This window comes from Typopeltis vanoorti, chromosome 1 (assembly GCF_054136105.1).
Source record: "Typopeltis vanoorti isolate ZY-2024b chromosome 1, IOZ_Tvanoo_1.0, whole genome shotgun sequence".
NCBI lineage: Eukaryota > Metazoa > Arthropoda > Arachnida > Uropygi > Thelyphonidae > Typopeltis > Typopeltis vanoorti.
Window position 1 is genome coordinate 113,764,657 of NC_143549.1, and position 20,601 is coordinate 113,785,257.

Here is a 20,601-nt window from a genome sequence, read left to right on the forward strand (position 1 = left end):
CATACTTAATTTAATCGAATGTCATCCTTTGTAACAAATTCCGTTTAGTGAATTTATTAGTCTTATTTGAACAGATTACTCATCTTTCTCTTCTTCTTCTTCTTCCTCATCATCTTTAGTAGAAGTCTCAAATGGAGGTGGCTTGTCGCTTTTAAACATTTCATCCGACTCGCTTATTAAATCTCCAGCTGAATATACAAATCCTAATTCCAATGATGTAGAACACGATGGCTGAGTCCACATTTCGCTCATGAGAGAACTTCATCTTCTGAACTTCATGTAATAATAAATGCACAAATCATTAAAATTCAGAAAAAGATGCTTTCGCCGCAATATTTTGAGACGGAGTATAGATGCATATTCACTACTTGATGAAAAACCTGATGTAAGTAAAGTTACACTTTAAAACTCACCGAGCATCCGTTGCTATTTTGCTGTCGCATGACATCGAAAATTGATGTAACGACAACTACAGCTACTATATGTCATCTATATTTTTTTTTCTTAAAAAAATAATCAATTTACAATTGACTGCATTTTGAACATAATTGCATGCTCAAAACTAGTTTTAATTTTATACATAAAAGACTCAGCTGGATTCAGTGCCATACAAAACAGAAGTAACATCTCAAACTCCATATTTGACGCGTAGTTCATAATTTCCGAAATGTGTATTATATATATATATATATATATACCAAGCTATTTTAAACCTGGTTTTACTCCATGGAGTAAAACCAGGTTTAAAATAGCTTAGTATCTTTAACATTTATTATACCCAAGGTAAAATACTTTCTATATATATATATATATATATATATATATATATATATATATATATATATATATATATATATATATATATATATATATATATATATATATATACTGTATATAGTAAAACCCCGTTTTTATGTTCCCGCAATTTACGTTTTCCTGCCATTTACGTCATTTTCTGTTGGTCCCGTCTTAAGACCTGTTCTCACGATGTATTGTTTTCCCGCCATAACAACTTGACGTGGACATTATTTCCCGTGATTTGCGTTTTTTTTTTTTTTTTTTTTTCCCTCGGTGGCAATACCGATTTTCGAATCGATTTCAGCGGAAATCTGCGCATTTCTGTTCTCAGGTGGCGTTGCTTTCGGCTGTAGTTTCGTTTCCGCCATCACGGTGACTTGCGCGCATGCAGCAGTACTGTAGTGATGAGCGATACCGCGATTTTTCAATCACAGTACGAATTGATATTGCAGAATTTCTGCAACGTAATTTAGCGTGTGAAAGTTGCTTTGCGGTGGTGGATTATCCATGTTAGTAACATGGAGAAAAAAGACAGAAAATGTATTTCGGTAGAAGAAAAGATGGCAATTCTGCGACGTGTAAATTGGCATGCCGGAACATTTGCATTTAGCATAAGATGTGCATTTGCATTTAGATGTGCATTTAACATAAGATCTTGGACTCTCCGTGTCCACTTTGAACATTTGATAGTAAAAAACAGGGCAAGCATTGAACTCAATGTAAAGCAATCTGGCGCTAAGTCAAAAAAAAAAAAAAAAAAAAAAAAAAAAAACGAAAAGCAAAAACAATCAGCAATTAAAGATTTTTTAAAATAGATAAATGTTAAGTACATTGTAAATTCATTTATTTTCAGTTATTAAATTTTGTAATCTAGTATGTAGACTCACATATTAGCAGTAAGTCATCTTTTAGCCTTTTTTTAAATGTTTTTTTTTTTTTACATTTCCTGCTATTTACACTTTCCTGCTATTGGCACTTTTTTTCCATCAGTCCCCTGAAATGTAAATAAAGTGTAAAAAAGGGGTTTTACTGTATATATATATATATATATATATATTTCAGAGTATTTCAGAATGGAACTCTCAAAAACTTTGTCAAATGAGAGTAGCCACATTGAATGAATTCATACGAAGGTATCTCAAATTTACTGAATTTATTGAAAAAACATTTTCAAATAGAATAATCTGATAAACTTGTTTATTCCTAATTCGAGTTCCTATTGTGCGCGTGCACGTGTAGCTAAGAATTATTGTCATCGATGTACCGCTTATTAGGTTTGTCAAACTGCAATAGCAAACCCGTTAATTACAGTAGCATGTTTTGCAGTTCCATTTACTGAAAAAAAAAAAAAGTGAAGATTTGGTATCCCAAATCTTTTGCTGCATCTCTTTCTAGTGAAAAGTTTTCTATTTTAAAAAATGAATATTTCCGCTTACAGAAAAATAACCTCTCCGATATATATAATTATAAATCAAATTTTCCTAAAATAATACAACCACAAAGCAGTTTTAGATCATCCAAGTTAAGAAAATAAGTTAAATAAAATAAAATAAAATAAAACTTTACCGAGTTTCTGAGCATTCTCAACTTACTAAGCATGGCATAGAACAGAAAAATAGATTTCATGTAAATGAGCTCATTTATAATGCAAAAGTTTAAGGATTTTAAAACAATAATCATAATTATCTATATAAAACTGTACAGAAAAAAAGCAAAGTAATTTTAAAATCAAATACAAATGTTATTATTATTGTTATTACATGACACCTCCAGGAGAGTTCAAAGACTCATCGAAGGAGGACACCTACTCCACAACTCTGTCTCCACCAACTACAACTAACCTCAATTACACCCATCGCCATCTACCGCTCACCACCATCACTAGTATTTCCACAGACAATCACAAACATCCATGCCACGGCGGGATTCGAACCCGCAGCCTTTTGGCTAGAGAGCGGATACATTATCCACTCGGGCAACCAGGCCGCAAAATGTGGAACGCTTCACGATTTTGCGTGTCATCCTTGCGCATATATAATATATACTTTTTTCCTTTTATATGTTTATTAGTCTTTGAAAATCATAAATATGCCAGAAACATAAAACATTCAAAAGTAGACTTATTAGATATAACAAGAAATATTCAATGCTGGACTGAGAAGATGGAAAAACCTTTCGTTGAATCCAAATGAATTTGTTGAGGTGAGAAATTTTTATTGTGACTAACTAGGCAAATAAATTCTATCTATTCTAGCCCCAGTTTACCATTGTAAACGTATGTGGGGATAAAATGAGCATGAAAGATGCTCCGCTATGTTTTCTTTAATAATTGTAAACCGAGTGATTTCGAAGTTTTATTTTGTTTTATTTTATTTTATTTTTTTTCGTCATGATTTATAACGCAGATTTGCTTGAAATTTTTCGATGATGTTGTGGTTTTTAAACATAAATTGACTGATGGGATAAACCGTAGGAATTTGTTAAATGGCAGTCTAATTATGGTTCTATTTTTGATCACTAAGCATTTCTAACGTCTTAATTTGACTTTCATTTATGGAGAATGCAGCGACTGGGTTGAAAACATTTTTGGTATGTTCAGGTAGCGTTTCTACACAGATGCGATGTCTATAAAAATGTTCTATAGAGCATTTCTAGAAATGTTTCGCAGAACTCTGGTGATTTTTGCTGTGATTTATGGCCCTATCTGTAGACATTCCCTGCGATCACAATTTTCAATTTTTTTTTATTCGAATATATTTTGATTCCGTGTGGATAATCGTGTGTGTGTGTGTGTGTGTGTGTGTGTGTGTGTGTGTGTGTGTGTGTGTGTGTGTAGCTCTATAGATATTATTATATCTATTAATACGTGTCGTCACAGATTTTTTTTTTTTTTTTTGGAGGGTCGGGTAGAGAAGGGAGAACACCAACTTTTTTAGAGAAAAAATTTTGCCGCCCACATGAGACTCGCAAACTCATCTTTATTTAGTCACTGAGTATCATATTATCGCGACCGTGCCTGCAGTGTTATATTGTACATAAGTTCCTTGCTTGTTATTTTAGGTTGTTTAGCTGCTCTGCTTCAAATGTAAAACAGTTCATAAAATCTCCATGCAATAGCAATCAGTAATGTGAAACTTAAGTGAGGGTGAGCCTAACCCACGACATGGAGAGGGGTCAGGTATGATCTTAATATGTTTCTCCTCTCCTCTCTCTCTGCAAAAAAAAAAAAAAAAAAATACTGTATATATATATATATATATATATATATATATATATATATATATATATATATATCTGACTCATAATGCGCTCAGTCTTCTGTTTTAAGATTCATTCTAAAGTTAACGTTGTCAAGAAATCTTTCTTCCCGCTATCTCTCCCCCCCCCCCTATTTTGATGAGAGTACTGAAAAAGAAAAGAGCAAACATGGCAAATTGGTTGGTTCAAATATTTCCCAAGTTAATTCGCTGTGCGCTTGAACTTGTGTGGGCAACAGTTATTTGTTGTTACCGTCGTGTATTACGTAAGAAGCAGATTAGGGTGATGAAGGATAATGACGGATGAGCAGAACTGTCAGCAGAGTGTAAATACCGCAGAAAGAGCCGAATAATGAACACTGGACAACGCGCGCTTTGAACGCCAGCATTACAGTGACCGACTTCTAGCCTCGTGGATGTTATACTGTATTGTAAATTCTTTGTTTCTGTTAGTAATCTTCCTTTAAGTGCAGGAACAAAGTATCAGAATCTCCCACCTATTTAAAACTCTGTGTCAGTTAATTATTAGTACAGACCGCTTGAAATATCAGAAAATTTCAGGAATCTCATTGGGGGGCGGGTTCTTTTTCAGCTGAAACATTTCGGTTTTGGCTGTATGGTTCTCGCATTTCAGTGACTGACTGCAAAAATGTATTTTGTTTTCTAAAATTAATTGTAAAGAAATATTTCTTCTCGTTGTTCTGTAATAATAATAATAATAATAATTTAGGACCTTAAAATCAAGTGAATGACGATATCATCCCATTCACCCATGAATACAGTTTAGTGCACTACAATGTGTTAGATCACAAATCATTCTTGAATTTTTCTTTCACTTGCGCTTACTGCAAGGGTTCAGTGATGTAGTATTATTTAAAAATCGAGGGTTTATATGTTTTCGTAATGCCTCGTGAAAATATTTAATTACCTCATCGGATCGCGATGAAATAGACAGTGCAGTATAACACGCAACAGTGTTTCCGAAATCTCTTATTTGAACTTCTACTGGCATGCTTTAAACTGTGTAAAGTATTAAGACAAACTATCATAGTTATGTAATACGATATTTCTGTCGCTTCTGTTAGTATTCTATTTTGCAAGTATGCAACAAATTTATGGTGTTGAAATTTATTAATCACCATAATTAATCCCCATTGTAGATGCCATAGGTAAAGTTTTTTTCTGATTGCCAGAAAGGATCCTACGAATTTCTAGAAAAAAAAATAACAGGAATGCTATTTTCAGAAGTTTGACAGAACGAGACAGAAACTTTGGTTTCAATATAATATTTTTATCTTGATGATGTCCGCGAGGTTAGCCTAGTGGCTTTGCGCTTCGCAACCATATGTCTGGTGGAAGGAGTGCTCTAGGTTCGATTCTCGTCGGAGACGTGAGGAGCTGAAGGATCTTCAGCTGATAGCCAAGTTAGCCGGACGTTGACAGTGCCGTTTTTTTACCTCAGTTTATCCTGGGGTTTTTCATCCCCCAAACAGGCAAACCTGAACACATAGGATATAGTACGGCAAGGAAGGAAACGGGAAACCACTTTGCTCATAGTTACTTCCGTAGTATGGTAGCATAGTTGCCCCTACCATCCGTATGGATGAAAGGAAACTCATTATCTTGATGATGCTACGTGTTATCTGATTTTCAGGTGATAGATATGGCATTTCTTATCAGTCTCGTTATCATACATGTAAGTGAGATTTGAGTTAAACTAACATCTCGCATATAATATTTTAATTTCTAGACTTCACACTTTTGGAAATGCAGTAAGTTGTCGATCTTATTATACATGGATTTCAAATAGCAAGAAATACTTAGCGAATGTAAACGTTCGCTTTATATAATCTCTCTCTCTCTCTCTCTGTCTTGTTCTGCACTTGATCAGTTCCTATAACGATCGTTTGCTAAAAGAAAGTTATTCAATGTTCATAGTAAACTAGCAAAGAGGAGAGGCTTTTTTTTTCTTTCTTTTTACTCCCAACTAGCCAGAAGCCGAAATTTAAAGTTGAATATTTCAATAAAGAAATTAACTGAGCACGAAGAAATTCCAATTCCAGAATCATGGAGTAATTATCTGTATTTCTACCTCATTTCAAAGTAATTGACAGTTTATGTAACGAATTTACTATCGGAAGAATCTACACTTCGTATTTCATATCCATAAAAATTATTTTGAGATGTTATGATAACATAAATTCCGAAGTTGGAGATCTGTAAAATTATTTTACTACACACACACACACACACACACACACACACACACACACACACACACACACACACACACACACACACACACACACACACACACACACACACACACACACACACACACACATCCATTTCGTTATTTTTTTTCAGTTTCTAACTATTGTATTATACTTTGAGATTTTAATTAACCTCTGAAGATTTTCGATGTAAACTTTAATGATGCTATTGAATGTACTTTTGTTGTCCAAAAATTATGAAAGCATTTATCGCATACTTCCATTCGTCAGGAAGCCATTTGTTGCTGTATATACTTTAATTTTTTTTTTTTTTACTTGTATTTTTTTTTCTACAGATTTACGTGGCAATTACTCGAATTTGTCTTTGAGAAGAAGAAGAAGACGCAGAAGACGTTATTTGACATAATTGCTCCGTCACAAAAATGTGACAATCATTGTGGATATTTGAACCACCGCCGTGTTATAGAAATAACAAACTGCTCAAGGATCATTAGTTTTCGCTAAACACAATTTTGAGTTTAAATTTCAGACGTTAAATAATTTCACATTTGAAATTATTTCCTTTGACCTCTGATTTTAAAGTTAAGTGACAAACATCATTATGGGAAGGAATGGTTTGCCTTGAACAAGGAAAATTTAGAAGCAAATATTACATATCCTTCGCATTTGATGCCTACACAAAAGAGGTTCATTAAGCCTTCTGCTGATTTTCTAAAAATTGAAAGACCGGGATGGAAATAAGTCACATTGCTCAAATGAATTGTCGCTTAGCAAAAAACGAAGATGATTCTAAGATTGTTAAATATGTCAGGTGCGCGACACCAAAGCTAATTACTAAATACAGAAGGGCATTTAAAGAGAACGCAAGTCGCAATGACAATAAACAACTTCCGCGTGATGAAACATTATCTGTGATTGTTGAGGCAAGGTTAACAAAGCGTCAATATAAGCTGTAAGTAGATGTGATGTGAAGTCATCTACAACCATAATAGTCGTGAAGTTACTTCACGTGCAAACTTTTTGTTTGCTCGCGAATAATTATAGACAAGAATATAATGTTTGTCAAGTATAATTTGTTCCAATATAACGTAATTAGAACTCTATCTAAAGATAAATTTCTCATTTGCAAATAGTTCACGCTTCATATATCCTTACAAGAACTGTTAGGAAAGCTAAATTAGGTTATAAGCATTGGTGATCTTGCTGTTCTGCCTTTACAGGGAAAAAAAAAAAAAAAAGAACGAAATATTACAAATCATTGTCATCGGAACAAAAATAAAATCTTACTATCTTAAGAAGTATTAAAATTTACTACTAGGTTCGAAACCATGAAGAATGGATTTCATAAATTGGTTAAATAAGCGGTGGATTTATGTAACTTTAAGTAAAAAGTGCATATTTATGGCTCGAGAATAGGTTAATTCAAAATATATCTGTAATGATTACATAATTACTGTAAAGTTATATTATTAAAGAAATTCCATTTTAAGATGATTTAGCCTCTCGAATTATTTTTTATTTTTATTTTTGAAAATGTCAAGATTTCTTCTATCCTGACGAGAACAGATAAAAAGTCTTTTCAAAAATTTTAAAAAAAAATGTAAGTTATCTTCCAAATATATTAGTTAGACACGACATAAATATTGAAAATTAAAAACAAAAAATGTTTAGTACGAGACTGCCTATGGAAAATATCTTAGTGCAAACACGCCAACTACAGTTCACAAAAATAGATAATTAATCATGGCCCCGAAGTTACGTCATTTGTGATATTGCCTATTTAGACAATTCATAGGGAAGCACAAGATGCCAAAAATTATCGTGAGACCTTGCAGAAATTTTTCGAAAAAAATGTTTTATAGGATGCTTTAGATATGCTGCTTATATTTTTCGTCCCTCTTATATCAACTCTTTTGAAATTGGGAAGAAAAAGGCGAAGTCATTTTCATGAAAAGTTTTGGAATGGTCTTCATTGTTCAATATATTGTGCATGAGAAGAGGAAGCGTTGAGAGAATTCGAAGAACGTCTTTCATCCGATTCAGGCGTGAAACACTTACAATAAAGTGTTTACTTAGTGCAAAGCAAGCCTCCGTAGTTTAGTTGGTAGAGACGAACCCTTTGGTTGGAAACACCTGGTTTCGAATCTCGTCTATGACGCAAAGAACCTTTATCGGGGCATTTCAATCAAAGGTGAGTTAGTCGGTCGGATACGGAGGTAGGGGGGATTTTTCTCCGGAAACTTCTTATCATTCTTCAAAATAGGCAAACCATCTCCGTGAACATATACATCGTCAGGCATAAAATACTTGTTCTTAGGGAATGCAATAGAGGAGGTCGCATGCTGGCTGCACGAATTCATCGTAATTCGTCCTAAGGGACCAATGGACTGAAGAAGTGCGAAGCAATGTACGTTTTTTGAAAGAGTATACGTTTCTTTTCCTTTTAATTTTAATCTTCATATTGACTGAAGTTTTGCCATTGTAATTCAATGAAAATATCAGTTTTTTTTTTAAATAAAAGTAACTAGCTTCATCTATTTAAAAACCTCATTTTTGTGGGATTATTTTTCTCTCTTAATTCTGTGGTTATGCGTATTTACGGCCTAGTCCATGCATAAGTTTAAAATCCAAATGAAAGCAAGTGAAGTTTTTTTGGTCCACATTGAGTTTCTTTTCTTCTTCGCGAGTTTAAAGCTGAATGAAACATCGAAACTACAAGTTGATGGAATAGCAGTTCACATCCGCATTTTAAATTTTCGTTTATAATCGAAAGCATGATAAGCTAAAATTAAAACAACTCATTATCTAATGAAAGGTGTTAGAATTACTGGAATGTTTTGTTTTTTTTTCTTCCAGTGTCCAAGAACAACTTCATCGACTACAGTCATTGTCCGATCTGTCCTTCCCCGTCCGTCCTCTTCACAACGGCCATCAGTTCAACTGCCAGATCCACGGTCCTCACGGTGCCAAGTCAGCTAAGCATCAGTTCCTGTCAATGCGGACAACCGTACAACGACATCCTCCGAACGAGCTATCGTTATACCTTTCCTTGCAGCACTCATTTCGTTTCTAATTTTAACCAGGGTGAGTATGAATGCAAAAAGCACTTTTCATTATTATTTCTATTAATGGGAGATCGTCGTAACATCTGTCTGTAGTTTACTTTTTTTTTTGTTTGCCGATAAAGTTAAAATTATTTAAGCACAAATAATTCTGAACAGAGTTTGCAATATTGATTATCAAATTCAAGATCATAGCTTCGGTTTTATCTTCAGTTTTCTATTAAATTCTTCTGACCCGTGACCTGTATTTTGTTTATCGGTTCATGTACTGATATGCGTTGCTATTAAAATCAACAAAAGACAACCATTGATTGACTAATTAAATTAAATCGCAGTCTTCATGTTTCTAAATTGCGGTTTTTTTCTGCTAATGGTTGCGAAAATAGCTTATTCATTTCTTCAGTTTTTATTTTATTTTTATTTTTAAAAGATGATTACGGCGTCTATGCTGCGAACTTGAGCTATCTTCCTACTTTCCATCCTGAGTCGAATGAAAAAAGCAAAAAGGGGGGATGTATAATAATTATGATCTGTAAAGAACCTGAAAACAGTTATGCTATGCTTTCGTTTGTTCCTGTTGAATTTTCTTGATTTACCTCATTTAGAGATAATCAAGAGTTTGTAGAAGCAAATAAATGCGTTCGCTTGAATAGAAATAAGCTGTTGCTATACAGAAAAAAATGTATAAAATAATACCTTTATAGCTGAAAAAATAATAACCACCCTTGTAATGAATTTTTTCCAGCATTATTTCACATTCTCCTAATTTACTGAGTTAATTTGTAAAGAGGAGCTCCGTAGCTTAGTCAGTATAGATGAAGCCCTTAGGTTGGAAAGACCTGGGTTCTATTCCCATCCATGACGTGAGGAACCTTTATAACTTCCGGTCTCGTACGCAAGTAGGGAGTTTTTTCACCCAGAAACTTGGATTTTTTGTTCCCCCAGAACAGGCAAACCGGCTCTGTGAACATACACATGCTTACAGCCATGAATACTTGTGACAATATGTGAAAGAGATAGGGTCCTCATCACATGTCGTAACACTTGTAGTTAACCATAAGTCATACCATGGTTGTCACCCTCCTAGATAGGAAATGACACTGGAATGGGATGGGATACAGAAAAAAAAATTTTTTTGAAGTAACCGAAGAAAAATTTTTTCTAAGATCTTATTATGATCATTATCTTTAATTCCACTACGAGGGTTCCTTTTCTTGGATCTTTCAGAGTTTTAAGCTATTGCATCTTCGAGATTTTGGAACCTAGGTTCGATTTTATATATGAGAGATTAAAAAAAAAAAAAACCTACTTTAAGCACTTCTTTATAGAATTTCATTCCGGAAAGTCTAGATTTTTGTAAAAAAAAAAAAAAAAAAAAAATCACTCTCTCTTAAGCTCTTTGGATCCAGGTTGTAGCTGCGTAGTTTTCCTTTCGCCAGGACAGACATTAGAGTAAACATGTGTAAGGAAGGAAGACATCGATAATCTTTACACAAACTAATAAATTAAAAAAAAAAAAAACTGAACTGGTTTCTGAAATTTGAACAGAAACAAATCCACTAACTGGTTCTGTGTTCTCGGGGTAAGACTGAAGAATATACTCTGAATAGAGAGACTGATGTAGAAAATATTGCGGTATTAAGTTTAACGAACTTCAAGAGAGTAAAGGAAGTAGTAGCGTTCTTCTTTCCGTTTTTGTATAATTTTTCTACCTTATTCATTTTTAAACTGTAAATAATATTAGCAATAGAGAAAGATGGATGGACTGAAAGTACTTCAGCTGTTTAATTTCTTTTCCTGAATTCCTGATCCACTCGAGCTTCAGTAAACGAAAGTCGTGAAAGGACTAAACTTTTCTTCAAAACGATTGAGATTGGTAATTGGATGACTTTTCTCACTTAACGGATGCTGACGTATTCATTAATGAGCAAGGCATTTCGAACTTGTTTGCTTGAAGTCATGCTTCCCATTCTTAATAATAACAACAGCAACAAAAACAACAATAATAAAATAACTATTTTCTTTACAAATACATGGACGTTGATATCTTCCTTCTGCAAACCAGTGATCAACTCTGTAAATTTGGGGATCGTAGGAGTAGGCAAGACTTGATATGGTGGTCATCACTCAGAAAAATTCATAACGTCTTGTTTATTACATTTTGGCACTATAAATAGCTGTTCCACTTGTCTACACGTTGATAATGTATAATACTAATTAGTAAAGCTAACAATAATCCATCGTTCTTGTGCATCAAATTCCACTACGAACATGAACGCTTGTGTATATTTTAGGGGGAGGAATTTCATTTCCAGTTGTGAGACTACTTAATTTTCTACAAACCTAAAAAAATTCATATTTAGTAGAGCTGGGATTCCAGGACAAATCAGTAAGAACTCTTTGACATTGAGACAGTTGCTAAAGGTGTCAGTATCAGAAGGGCGATAGCGACAGGATATTTTACCAATTTATCAAAATTGTCACACTGTAAAAGGCGCATAGCTATGAATTTGCCAAAGGCTAAAAACTTAGCTATGCAGCTGTTCCAGGATTATTAATCTCCTAGTTCATGTTGTACTAATGTACAATTGGTATATAACCGTGTGCAACCTTTCGTGAATTGGATTCACATTGAACCTGCGTGTATATATATATTCAGATTTTCCGATTTTTATTATGAATTTTATTATTCTGCTTTTCCAGTGTATCCTCACCCAGGGACGACGTCAGTGGAAAGCGACATCACTTGCGACAGTCCAACATCAGGTCACACAGTGAGTGGCAAAAGGAAAAGGTCTTGGTCGCGTGCAGTTTTTTCCAATCTACAAAGAAAGGGATTAGAAAAGAGATTTACAATTCAGAAATATATCACCAAGCCCGATCGTCGACAACTAGCAGCCACCCTTGGACTAACAGATGCCCAGGTCAGTGAGCAGTTTGACTTAAATGATGTTAATAATAATAATAATAATAATAATAATAATAATAATATAGTTAAATATTTAAAGGGGTACGTTATGTGTATTATTAGAGTGGAGAGTAAATTCACTTCTTTAAGTTATCTATTGTTGTTTATAGTTTCCTTTTAACGTTTCGTCGAAGTTTTATTATTATTATTATTTTTTTTTTTTTTGCTGTTGCTGTTGTTGTTCTTATATAGGCAATACAGGAATAAAGGATTCATCAAGAGAGAATCACATGAAAGATGTAATTTCATGTCCTATCACACTTCTTCAAAATACATTCACCGAAGACTCACTCATAATGTCCATCAGCAGCTTATTGTATTCACTCACAACACTCCATGAAAAGAACCTGGACTCCACATTTTTCCAGAGCACATCCTTCTTCAGCTTTGTAGGGATAACCTACTTGCCATAGCTGCAAAAAAATTTCCACCTGCATCCACTATAGGATATATACGCTCCTACGCAAGCGCATTTGGCGCACCTAAATTCAAGAAAATATGTAAACTTTAAAAAAATAAAAAAAAGATGTTTTTAATGTTTGAGATACAATTTCGCGGGTTTTGCTGCCATTCAAAATTACTACTTCTAGACGTTGTTTTGTCGGAATCTTGCCTGCATCATACAGCAAGAATCCTTTATTAATTTGTTTCTATGTTTGTTTGTATGTTTGTATCTATTTCTCCTTCTCCTTCTAGCTCTCCACAATCTCCTTCAGTCTGTCTTCATAGGCAAAGTTTCACTAGCCTGATATGATTTTGATTATTCGGTGCTGGGCCTTTTCGACTATTTCCTCATCTCCATGGAACTAGGCGACAATATCTGAGTACAAGCAATCCATATATGGTCTTATTAAGTCACTGTAAAGTGCAAGTTAGTTTTTGTTTTCAATACTGCGGATATCATCCGATGTGACGTCTTAACCACCTTTGCAATGTGTCCTCTAACGTTAACTCGCAGTCCACCCTTTATCAACCACTTGCAGCAAATTCGCATTAATATAATACTTAATCTGCAATGTCTTCACCCTTTCCCCCTAGCGACATTAAACCTGATACTCTGCACATTGAATCAGTCTGTTCAAGTCAGATTATAACAGAAGTGTTCCTTATCATCCGACTCAGCTTTATACCATCCGCATACTGTATAATTAAATGTTTTCTCTCCCACCATGCCCAACATCATTGATCTGCAAGATTTATGTACATGGGTGTTAGAAATACAGAACCCTGTAGTATTCTATTACCCCCCCCCCCAATCTCTTAGACCGCTCTTCTATAGATCACTCCTTGATATTCATACATATAACAATCTCTTGTATGGAATTCTGTCAAAATGCTTTGGCAAATCGAAATAATCATTATTCGTTACCCTTATTTAACCCTGTCACTCGACTGTGAAATATGAGTAGATTGATAAAACAACATCTAAGAAGAAAAGCCAAACGGCTATATTTCTGGCGAGGTTGATAAGTTAAGGGGATAAAAATCCCTTATTGTTTTTCAGCCAGTAAGCGAGCTTGAAGGAACTTGCTCCACCTTTGCAACGAGTTGCCGTGGTGTGGCACTACCAAGTAGTCACTTACGCTTGGATACGCCGACAGTTCGTCGGCATGAAACGTTCAGATCGTAGTTTTCGATCTTAGTTTCGCTTACTGGCTGAAAAACAATAAGGGATTTTTATCCCCTTAACAAAACAACATCTAGTTTTAACAAGCCGTGTTATGCTCTATAAAAGATTAAGGTGTTATGTTCCTTCCTCTGGATGCGATTTCTTACCTGTCTGTCTGATACCTTAATAACTACTACAGGGATACAGACTGGTCTAGAATTTCTGTACTACGCGTTAGTCATTAATAGCTATGTTGCAGCTATGAATTGTGTCTAAATATTTAGATACAATTCTAACGTTTATTGTTTCTACTATTGCTGTTTTGCTAAGTTGCTTGATATGACCATGTGTAAAAATCTATGCTGATAAAACGCCAGATAGTTTCCATAAAACCTATCATTAAAAATAAAACTGATTATGTTGGGACTGCTTTGCTTTGATAAAGAAATTACTTCTATTAGGCGAAAGGTTTATATATGATTCTCCCTACCTCCCTTACTCTTTTTCTGAAAAAAAAAAAAAAGATTATCAGAACTAATTATGATTTTTATTTATTTATTTTTTAATGATCTAGTTGTGTCTGCACACGGCAGTATATCCATAGATTGGTCGAAAATTGAAGTCCCTGGCGTATATCATCCAACATCACATCTCTTATAAAGATCTTCACGTTTTAAACCGAATCGAGCCTAGGTATTTCCAATCAAAGGGTATCATCGATGATGTTTATCTTATGTGCAGCTGCCCTTCCATAGAAACTGAAATTATAGTTCTTTATGCAGTAACTTGAACCACAGTAGCATTGTCCAACTCCTATCCCTTGATCGTTTTCGCTGCTTCTATTTCCATACTGTCCTTCCAAGCATTCTTTTATCCCCGTGTATTAATCTCCTTAATCGGTTTGGACGTTCATAGCTCACATGACATCCTCACATTTCAATAGCTCATACGATTGCTTACAATTGAATCTGGATAATGCAGTTTTTTTATCATTGTCATGAACAGATAGACCAATGACATCTGTATGCTTATGCTGCATTATAAGGCTGCATGTGATGAAGAGGAATATACACATATTAGTACTTTTTATTCTAAAACGGGAGTGTCCAAAACTTATTTTCTAATACTTAATGTATCTTCTTGCGTTGTACTGAAATATTTTCTTCATATTAATTGAGACTCTTTACATTATTACACAGGAATTAAGTACGCGAATTTACAAGGTTTATGGTATTGCCGTTATCACTTATTTCTAGTTGGCTTATTCTACTTTCTTCATGGAATGGTCATCAGAAACATGGTGAGATCAAAGCAATTATTTTTATTTAGATTGGAGTTTTTTTTGTAATAGTTAAACCCAAGTTTAAGTAAGTAGTTTAACAGTTAACTATATGATGGATACAGTTTGCTATCTTTATATCTACAGAGAGTATGAAAAACAATCTCTCTTCACCCACCCCCCCAAGTAATAAAGTATTCATCTTATTTTACATCTCTCGTACTTCGCTCCTTTCGCTCTCATGGACGATTTTACAAACATAACTTCCAAGTGTCGCTTGAGTGTAAAGCTTTTGAAAAATGCAGACAGTTTATATGATAAACTATTTATATGGCCTTCAACGATTTGTATGTCGTGGACACACCTAGCGCTACGTTTGTTTTCTCAGACACACTGGGTGTTGGGTTTACTTTTCACAACACGCTAAAGCTAATGATCATTATCATCCGTTTACTCTTGGGCGTAGGTCCACACCTAACTATGCAGGCTTTCAAAAATAAATCCGACGGATTTATTTCCGTAGCTTACTGCACCTCTTTATGGTACAAGTGTATGTTCCTGATTTTTCTGTACTGCAAGAAGAAAACGTCGAATTTCTGGGAATCAACACTCCTCCCCCCTCTACTTTAGTGTGAGACTAGCTAACTCATCTTCGGGTGAAATGTCCCATCAAAGTTCGCATTTTAAACGGAAATTGAACTCAGATCTTTCCAATCTGAGTACATCAGCGATACCGACGGAGCTACGGAGTTTCAGCTAAAGCAACTAACCGATTTAAAATGTGAATATTTAAAAATTAAAAACAAAGACAATTTTCCTGTCGAGTTTATTTTTACAAATAAAAAAAAAAAAAAACTCAATCAAAGCATTTTCTGCTTTTCAGTCCTATATCTTTGTAGTATATTGAATGGAATTAATATGAATCATAAATCGACACCATCAATTAAGAATAATATAATTAGCAATCGCTGTCAACAGTTTTTTTTTTTGGGGGGGGGGGATATTTACAGAATGCTTTTATGTCTACGCTCCGATTTCATCATTTGATCAACTCAATTTTTCACAGTCATTCACCCATCAAGTAATAGCACTTCATGAAAGATAGGCTCATTCTGAGAAAAAGAATTCATATCAACGGTCGTTCCCCTGCTTTTCTCTCGTCGCTTAAAATCTTCCGTAAATAGTTCCTAGTCTATCAGTAATTCAGTACCGATCTGATATTTAGCGACGTTGTAGCGCTCACACCAGGAGGTCTCTCATAGTCGTTTCTCCGATTTCCCTGAGAACGAAACAAGTCTTTTCCGGCTAGCATACTTCTACACCACCAGTCACGCGAACACTACACTATTTTCGTTTAGTTTCTATAACTTACAACAACAACAACTGTCTCTCTTGGCACCGAGTTTCTTGCATATACGAGTCTCCTTTGAGTCGATTGGTTACGCTGTGGATTGTTCTACTAAGGTCCGGTTGTCTTCCCTTTGCTGTTAACTTTTTTTTTTTAAAAGTTTTAAGACAATTTCTTGTTCTTCCATATCATCTGTTAAAGGGATTTCCAGCTGATGTAATTTTTCATCATGTCACAAATACAAAAAGCTCTCTGTATCAACGAATCTCGACCAATGTGCCACTTAACGTACGAGTAACTCTGTATAGAGTATTTCCATTGTTCTAGTTCGTATTTACCTTGTAAAGCCATGTAAAAATCAATCAATTTCTTCTGAGTTTCAGAGTGAAGTACAGACTTTATGAAGAGTCGACTTACACCCTAAGAGCAAATGTTCATCCAAGTCATCAATGGAATAAATTTACAGTTAGTTATCGTCACATTGTCATTATCGCCATCATCATTGTATCCCCCCCCCCCACACACACACACACATTCTTAGAAAAATTAACCACGAAAACTAAAACTTAACATGAAATATACTTAATAGTTGTAACATTTTCGCCTATGTATCATAGTTTATTGACAATGGAACTCACTATAAAATTACAATTAAAGAATCATCATCAAAAAGCGCTAGTTGACCTAGCAGAATAGGCCATCTCACCCAACACATAGTTTTTTTTTTTTTTTTTTCTATGTTTGGTCGAGATGGTCGAGACTTAACAGATCTGATTTTCAGTTATTCTCTTGATGGGACATAGTATTACATCATTTCTATCCAAATTCCTGATTATTATATTATTGTATTTTTTTAAAAATAATTCACTGACCGTTTGTTGTTATTTAACGCTATAGGGCGCTTTTTGAAAATGATTCCTAAAAAAAAAAATCAGCTAACTCCCTATACGGAAATAAAAAAGAGTAGGCGAGGCCGTTTTAGCGCTATCTAACGTTTAGAGACTATCTAACGTTTTAGCGCTATCTAACGTTTAGAGACTGAGTGGGCAGTTCAGTCTCCACTGGTACTCAATCAGGGATAGCTGGCCCAAGGCTATCACTAATTAAGCGGCACTCAGTGAAGACAATGGCTAAACAACTGCAGCCATCTCGTGGTCCCGTCGACAGGGTGTTGCATAGAGGCAGCCTGCCTCACGGCGCCGCTTAATTAAGGGCGCTCGTTCAGCCATATTGCGGTAGGCGCCGTATTAGGGCAACAAGATATTTTACGACATTTGATGTAGATGCAATAGATTTATTTGAAGAATTAAAAATGCTCTCAAAAATAATACAAGAGAAAAGTGGTCCTCACCCAATTTTATCATATACAGGTATCCCTTGCTTAAGGCGGGATTTGATTAGCGCGGCGAAATTAATTGCGGCAATCCCTTGATATATGCGGCAAGAGTTTTGATTAACGTGCCTTTAACCCTGCGGAGCTCGCAGCTGATCTGACATATACATGCAAAATGTTTAATTTAATATAAATATGAATATTCTTACACAATTCAGTGTATAAGCTTGTCGGTCTGGAGTAGCTGTGCATTCTTATGTTATGAGTGGCACTGTTTTTTGCTGTCAGTTTGATTTGTTAACACATGTTATGTAATGTGCTTTACATTATGGAAATTACTAAGAAAAGTGATCTGAAGCTTACTCCACCTTTACTACGAGTTTCCCATAAAGTTGCTTATGCTTGCATCCGCCGAAACTTTTAGTTTCTATATATTCGGCACGAAACTCTTGTAGTTTCTATATTCGGCTATGAAATAATGTTGGGTTCAATATCCGCTTAATTTGTACCATCATGTATTATATTTGCAAGTGTTTTTTCTTTATGTTTTATTGCTTGTTTGCCGAGGTCTGGAGAGTCATTTTGCTTGTTATCGTAGAATTTATGCCGATAAGAAAAAAACTAAAACTGTTCAAACGACTCTTGATAATTTCTTTTGATAAAAAAAAATTGCAGTAAATAATGTAGGTACAAGCATTTATTAAACATTTACTTTGCATTCATTTTTTATCTTTCCTAAAAAGAGTACCACATAAAACGAATTATTAATGCAGTAATCGATCATGGACGAACTGTAATTTTTACCATTGATTATTAGATTTGATTAACGCGATTTTGATGTACACGGTAACATCGTGGGATTAATTAGCCGCGTTAATCGAGGGATATCTGTATATATAACCAAAATCTTGTAGAAATTTATCCCAACGTAAACCCGTCCGAAGGATATTGTTAGCAATTCCTGTTAGTGTAGCAAGTGCGGAAAGTAGTTTTTCCAAGCTTAACCTGATTAAAAATTGTTGGCGAACAGCAAACACCCAAGAAAGATGGGTTGGTCTAGAGACGGACATAGTTTATAATTTAAATTTAGAAGAGCTTATAAACAGTTTTATTGCGCGATATCCCCTTAGAACAAACATTTAATTAATATTATGAAACTGTTTTGCATTAATGTTTCTGTTGTAATAAAAACGAAATAACAATTGGAGATTTCCTTATATTTTTATCTTATAATTCATCAGGGGCGATATTTAATTGTTTGCCTCACGATGCGATCTAATCTACGCTCGATTTTCTTCAGTTTACGGAACGAAAAACCCGACTTTCCGAGAGAAAAAAAAACCCGCTTGCCTGTGCTAGAGATCGACTAACTCGGGAACGGTCGAAAAAAGGCTTGGAAAAATTTCCTCTAGTCGCCGACTAGACTCGAAACAAAGTCTTCCTTCGTGCGGTCAAGCGCCGTGGTATGCTAACGCCACATCCACTGAGCTACACAGGCTGTTCCAATTTCAATGTACTGAGGATGCCTATTGATATATAGGCGAAAATTTTACAACTATTAAGTTTATTTCGTCCGTGCGTTTAGCCGAGTGCTATGCGCTTCGCAACCATATGCCTGGGAAAAGGAGTGTCCTGGGTTCAGTTCCCGTCGTCGACGTGAGGAGCTTCAGGATCTTTCTCAGACATTCCTAAGTTAGCCGGTCTTGGGCGTGAACTGCAGGGTTTTTCTCCCTAGTTTATCGGCGGTTTTTCCTCCCGCAAGCAGGCAAACCGGCCCCGTGAGCACACGCAGCTACAGACAGGACACACCTGGAGGTATAGGGCTAGCCGTAACAGGCCACTAGGGAAGGGAAGAAGAAGTTTATTTCATGTTAAGTTTTAGTTTTCGTGGCTAATTTTTAAGTATGTCAACTTAGTACCGATATTAAAGAGCAACACACACACACACACGCGCGCGCGCGCACGCGCAGGGGAAAGTATGTAGGAAATAAGCCCAGCATACAAAGTTATAGTTCATTCATTCATCAATAGTACTTACAGGCAGGGGTGTAGTCCTAAAAGAAATAGTGCCAGGGCTCTACCTTGGAAACAAAAATCCAGAGCATAAAGTGCGGCATTTATTATTATTATAGTAATTCTAATTATATTATATTATATTAATTATTATATATTTCAATTAATATTATATTATATTATATATTAAATAATATAATAATAGCGGCAAGCTGCTATTTTTTGACCGAAAGCTGGAACTGCATTATAAGTCTCATTATTATAATTCTTATAATTTATTATAATGAATTTAAAAATGTTGATAGTTTTAAAAAAGTACTAGGGCGTCGCCCTGGCCCGACTACACCTCTGCTTACAGGTCCTTAGGACTCCATGACCTGCCAGGTATATTTGGCTCCCATAACCATAATATTTTAATAGGATAAGGTTAGGTTAGATATCTTATGCCATATATATAAGGCTTCATTTGTTCTCCTGGTCAGTTTGTGAAATGAAAATCCCGAGTTTCCAGGAAGGGGAAACTTTCAAACTCCACATGGGACCGATAACTCACCTTCAGTTGAAAATCTCTTATAAAGATTCTTCTAGACGGAGTCGAACCTTGGTCTTTTCAGAGAAAGGGCATCGATGCCTTAAGAAAAATTCGATACGAACTGAACTCCGAAGGCCTTTTGATTGTAGTTACAGACCCAAAATATGC

General features: G+C 35.0%; 1 protein-coding gene across 1 annotated transcript in view; it reads left to right on the forward strand.

The window, feature by feature from the left end:
* Nucleotides 1-20,601, forward strand: part of LOC150110323 (H2.0-like homeobox protein) — a 51,135-nt gene that overhangs the window by 5,924 nt on the left and 24,610 nt on the right. Inside the window, exons 2-3 of the mRNA XM_090392896.1 lie at nucleotides 9,146-9,373; nucleotides 12,055-12,275. Coding sequence (XP_090249022.1) covers nucleotides 9,146-9,373; nucleotides 12,055-12,275 — 449 coding nt within the window. The remainder of the gene's footprint in view (nucleotides 1-9,145; nucleotides 9,374-12,054; nucleotides 12,276-20,601) is intronic.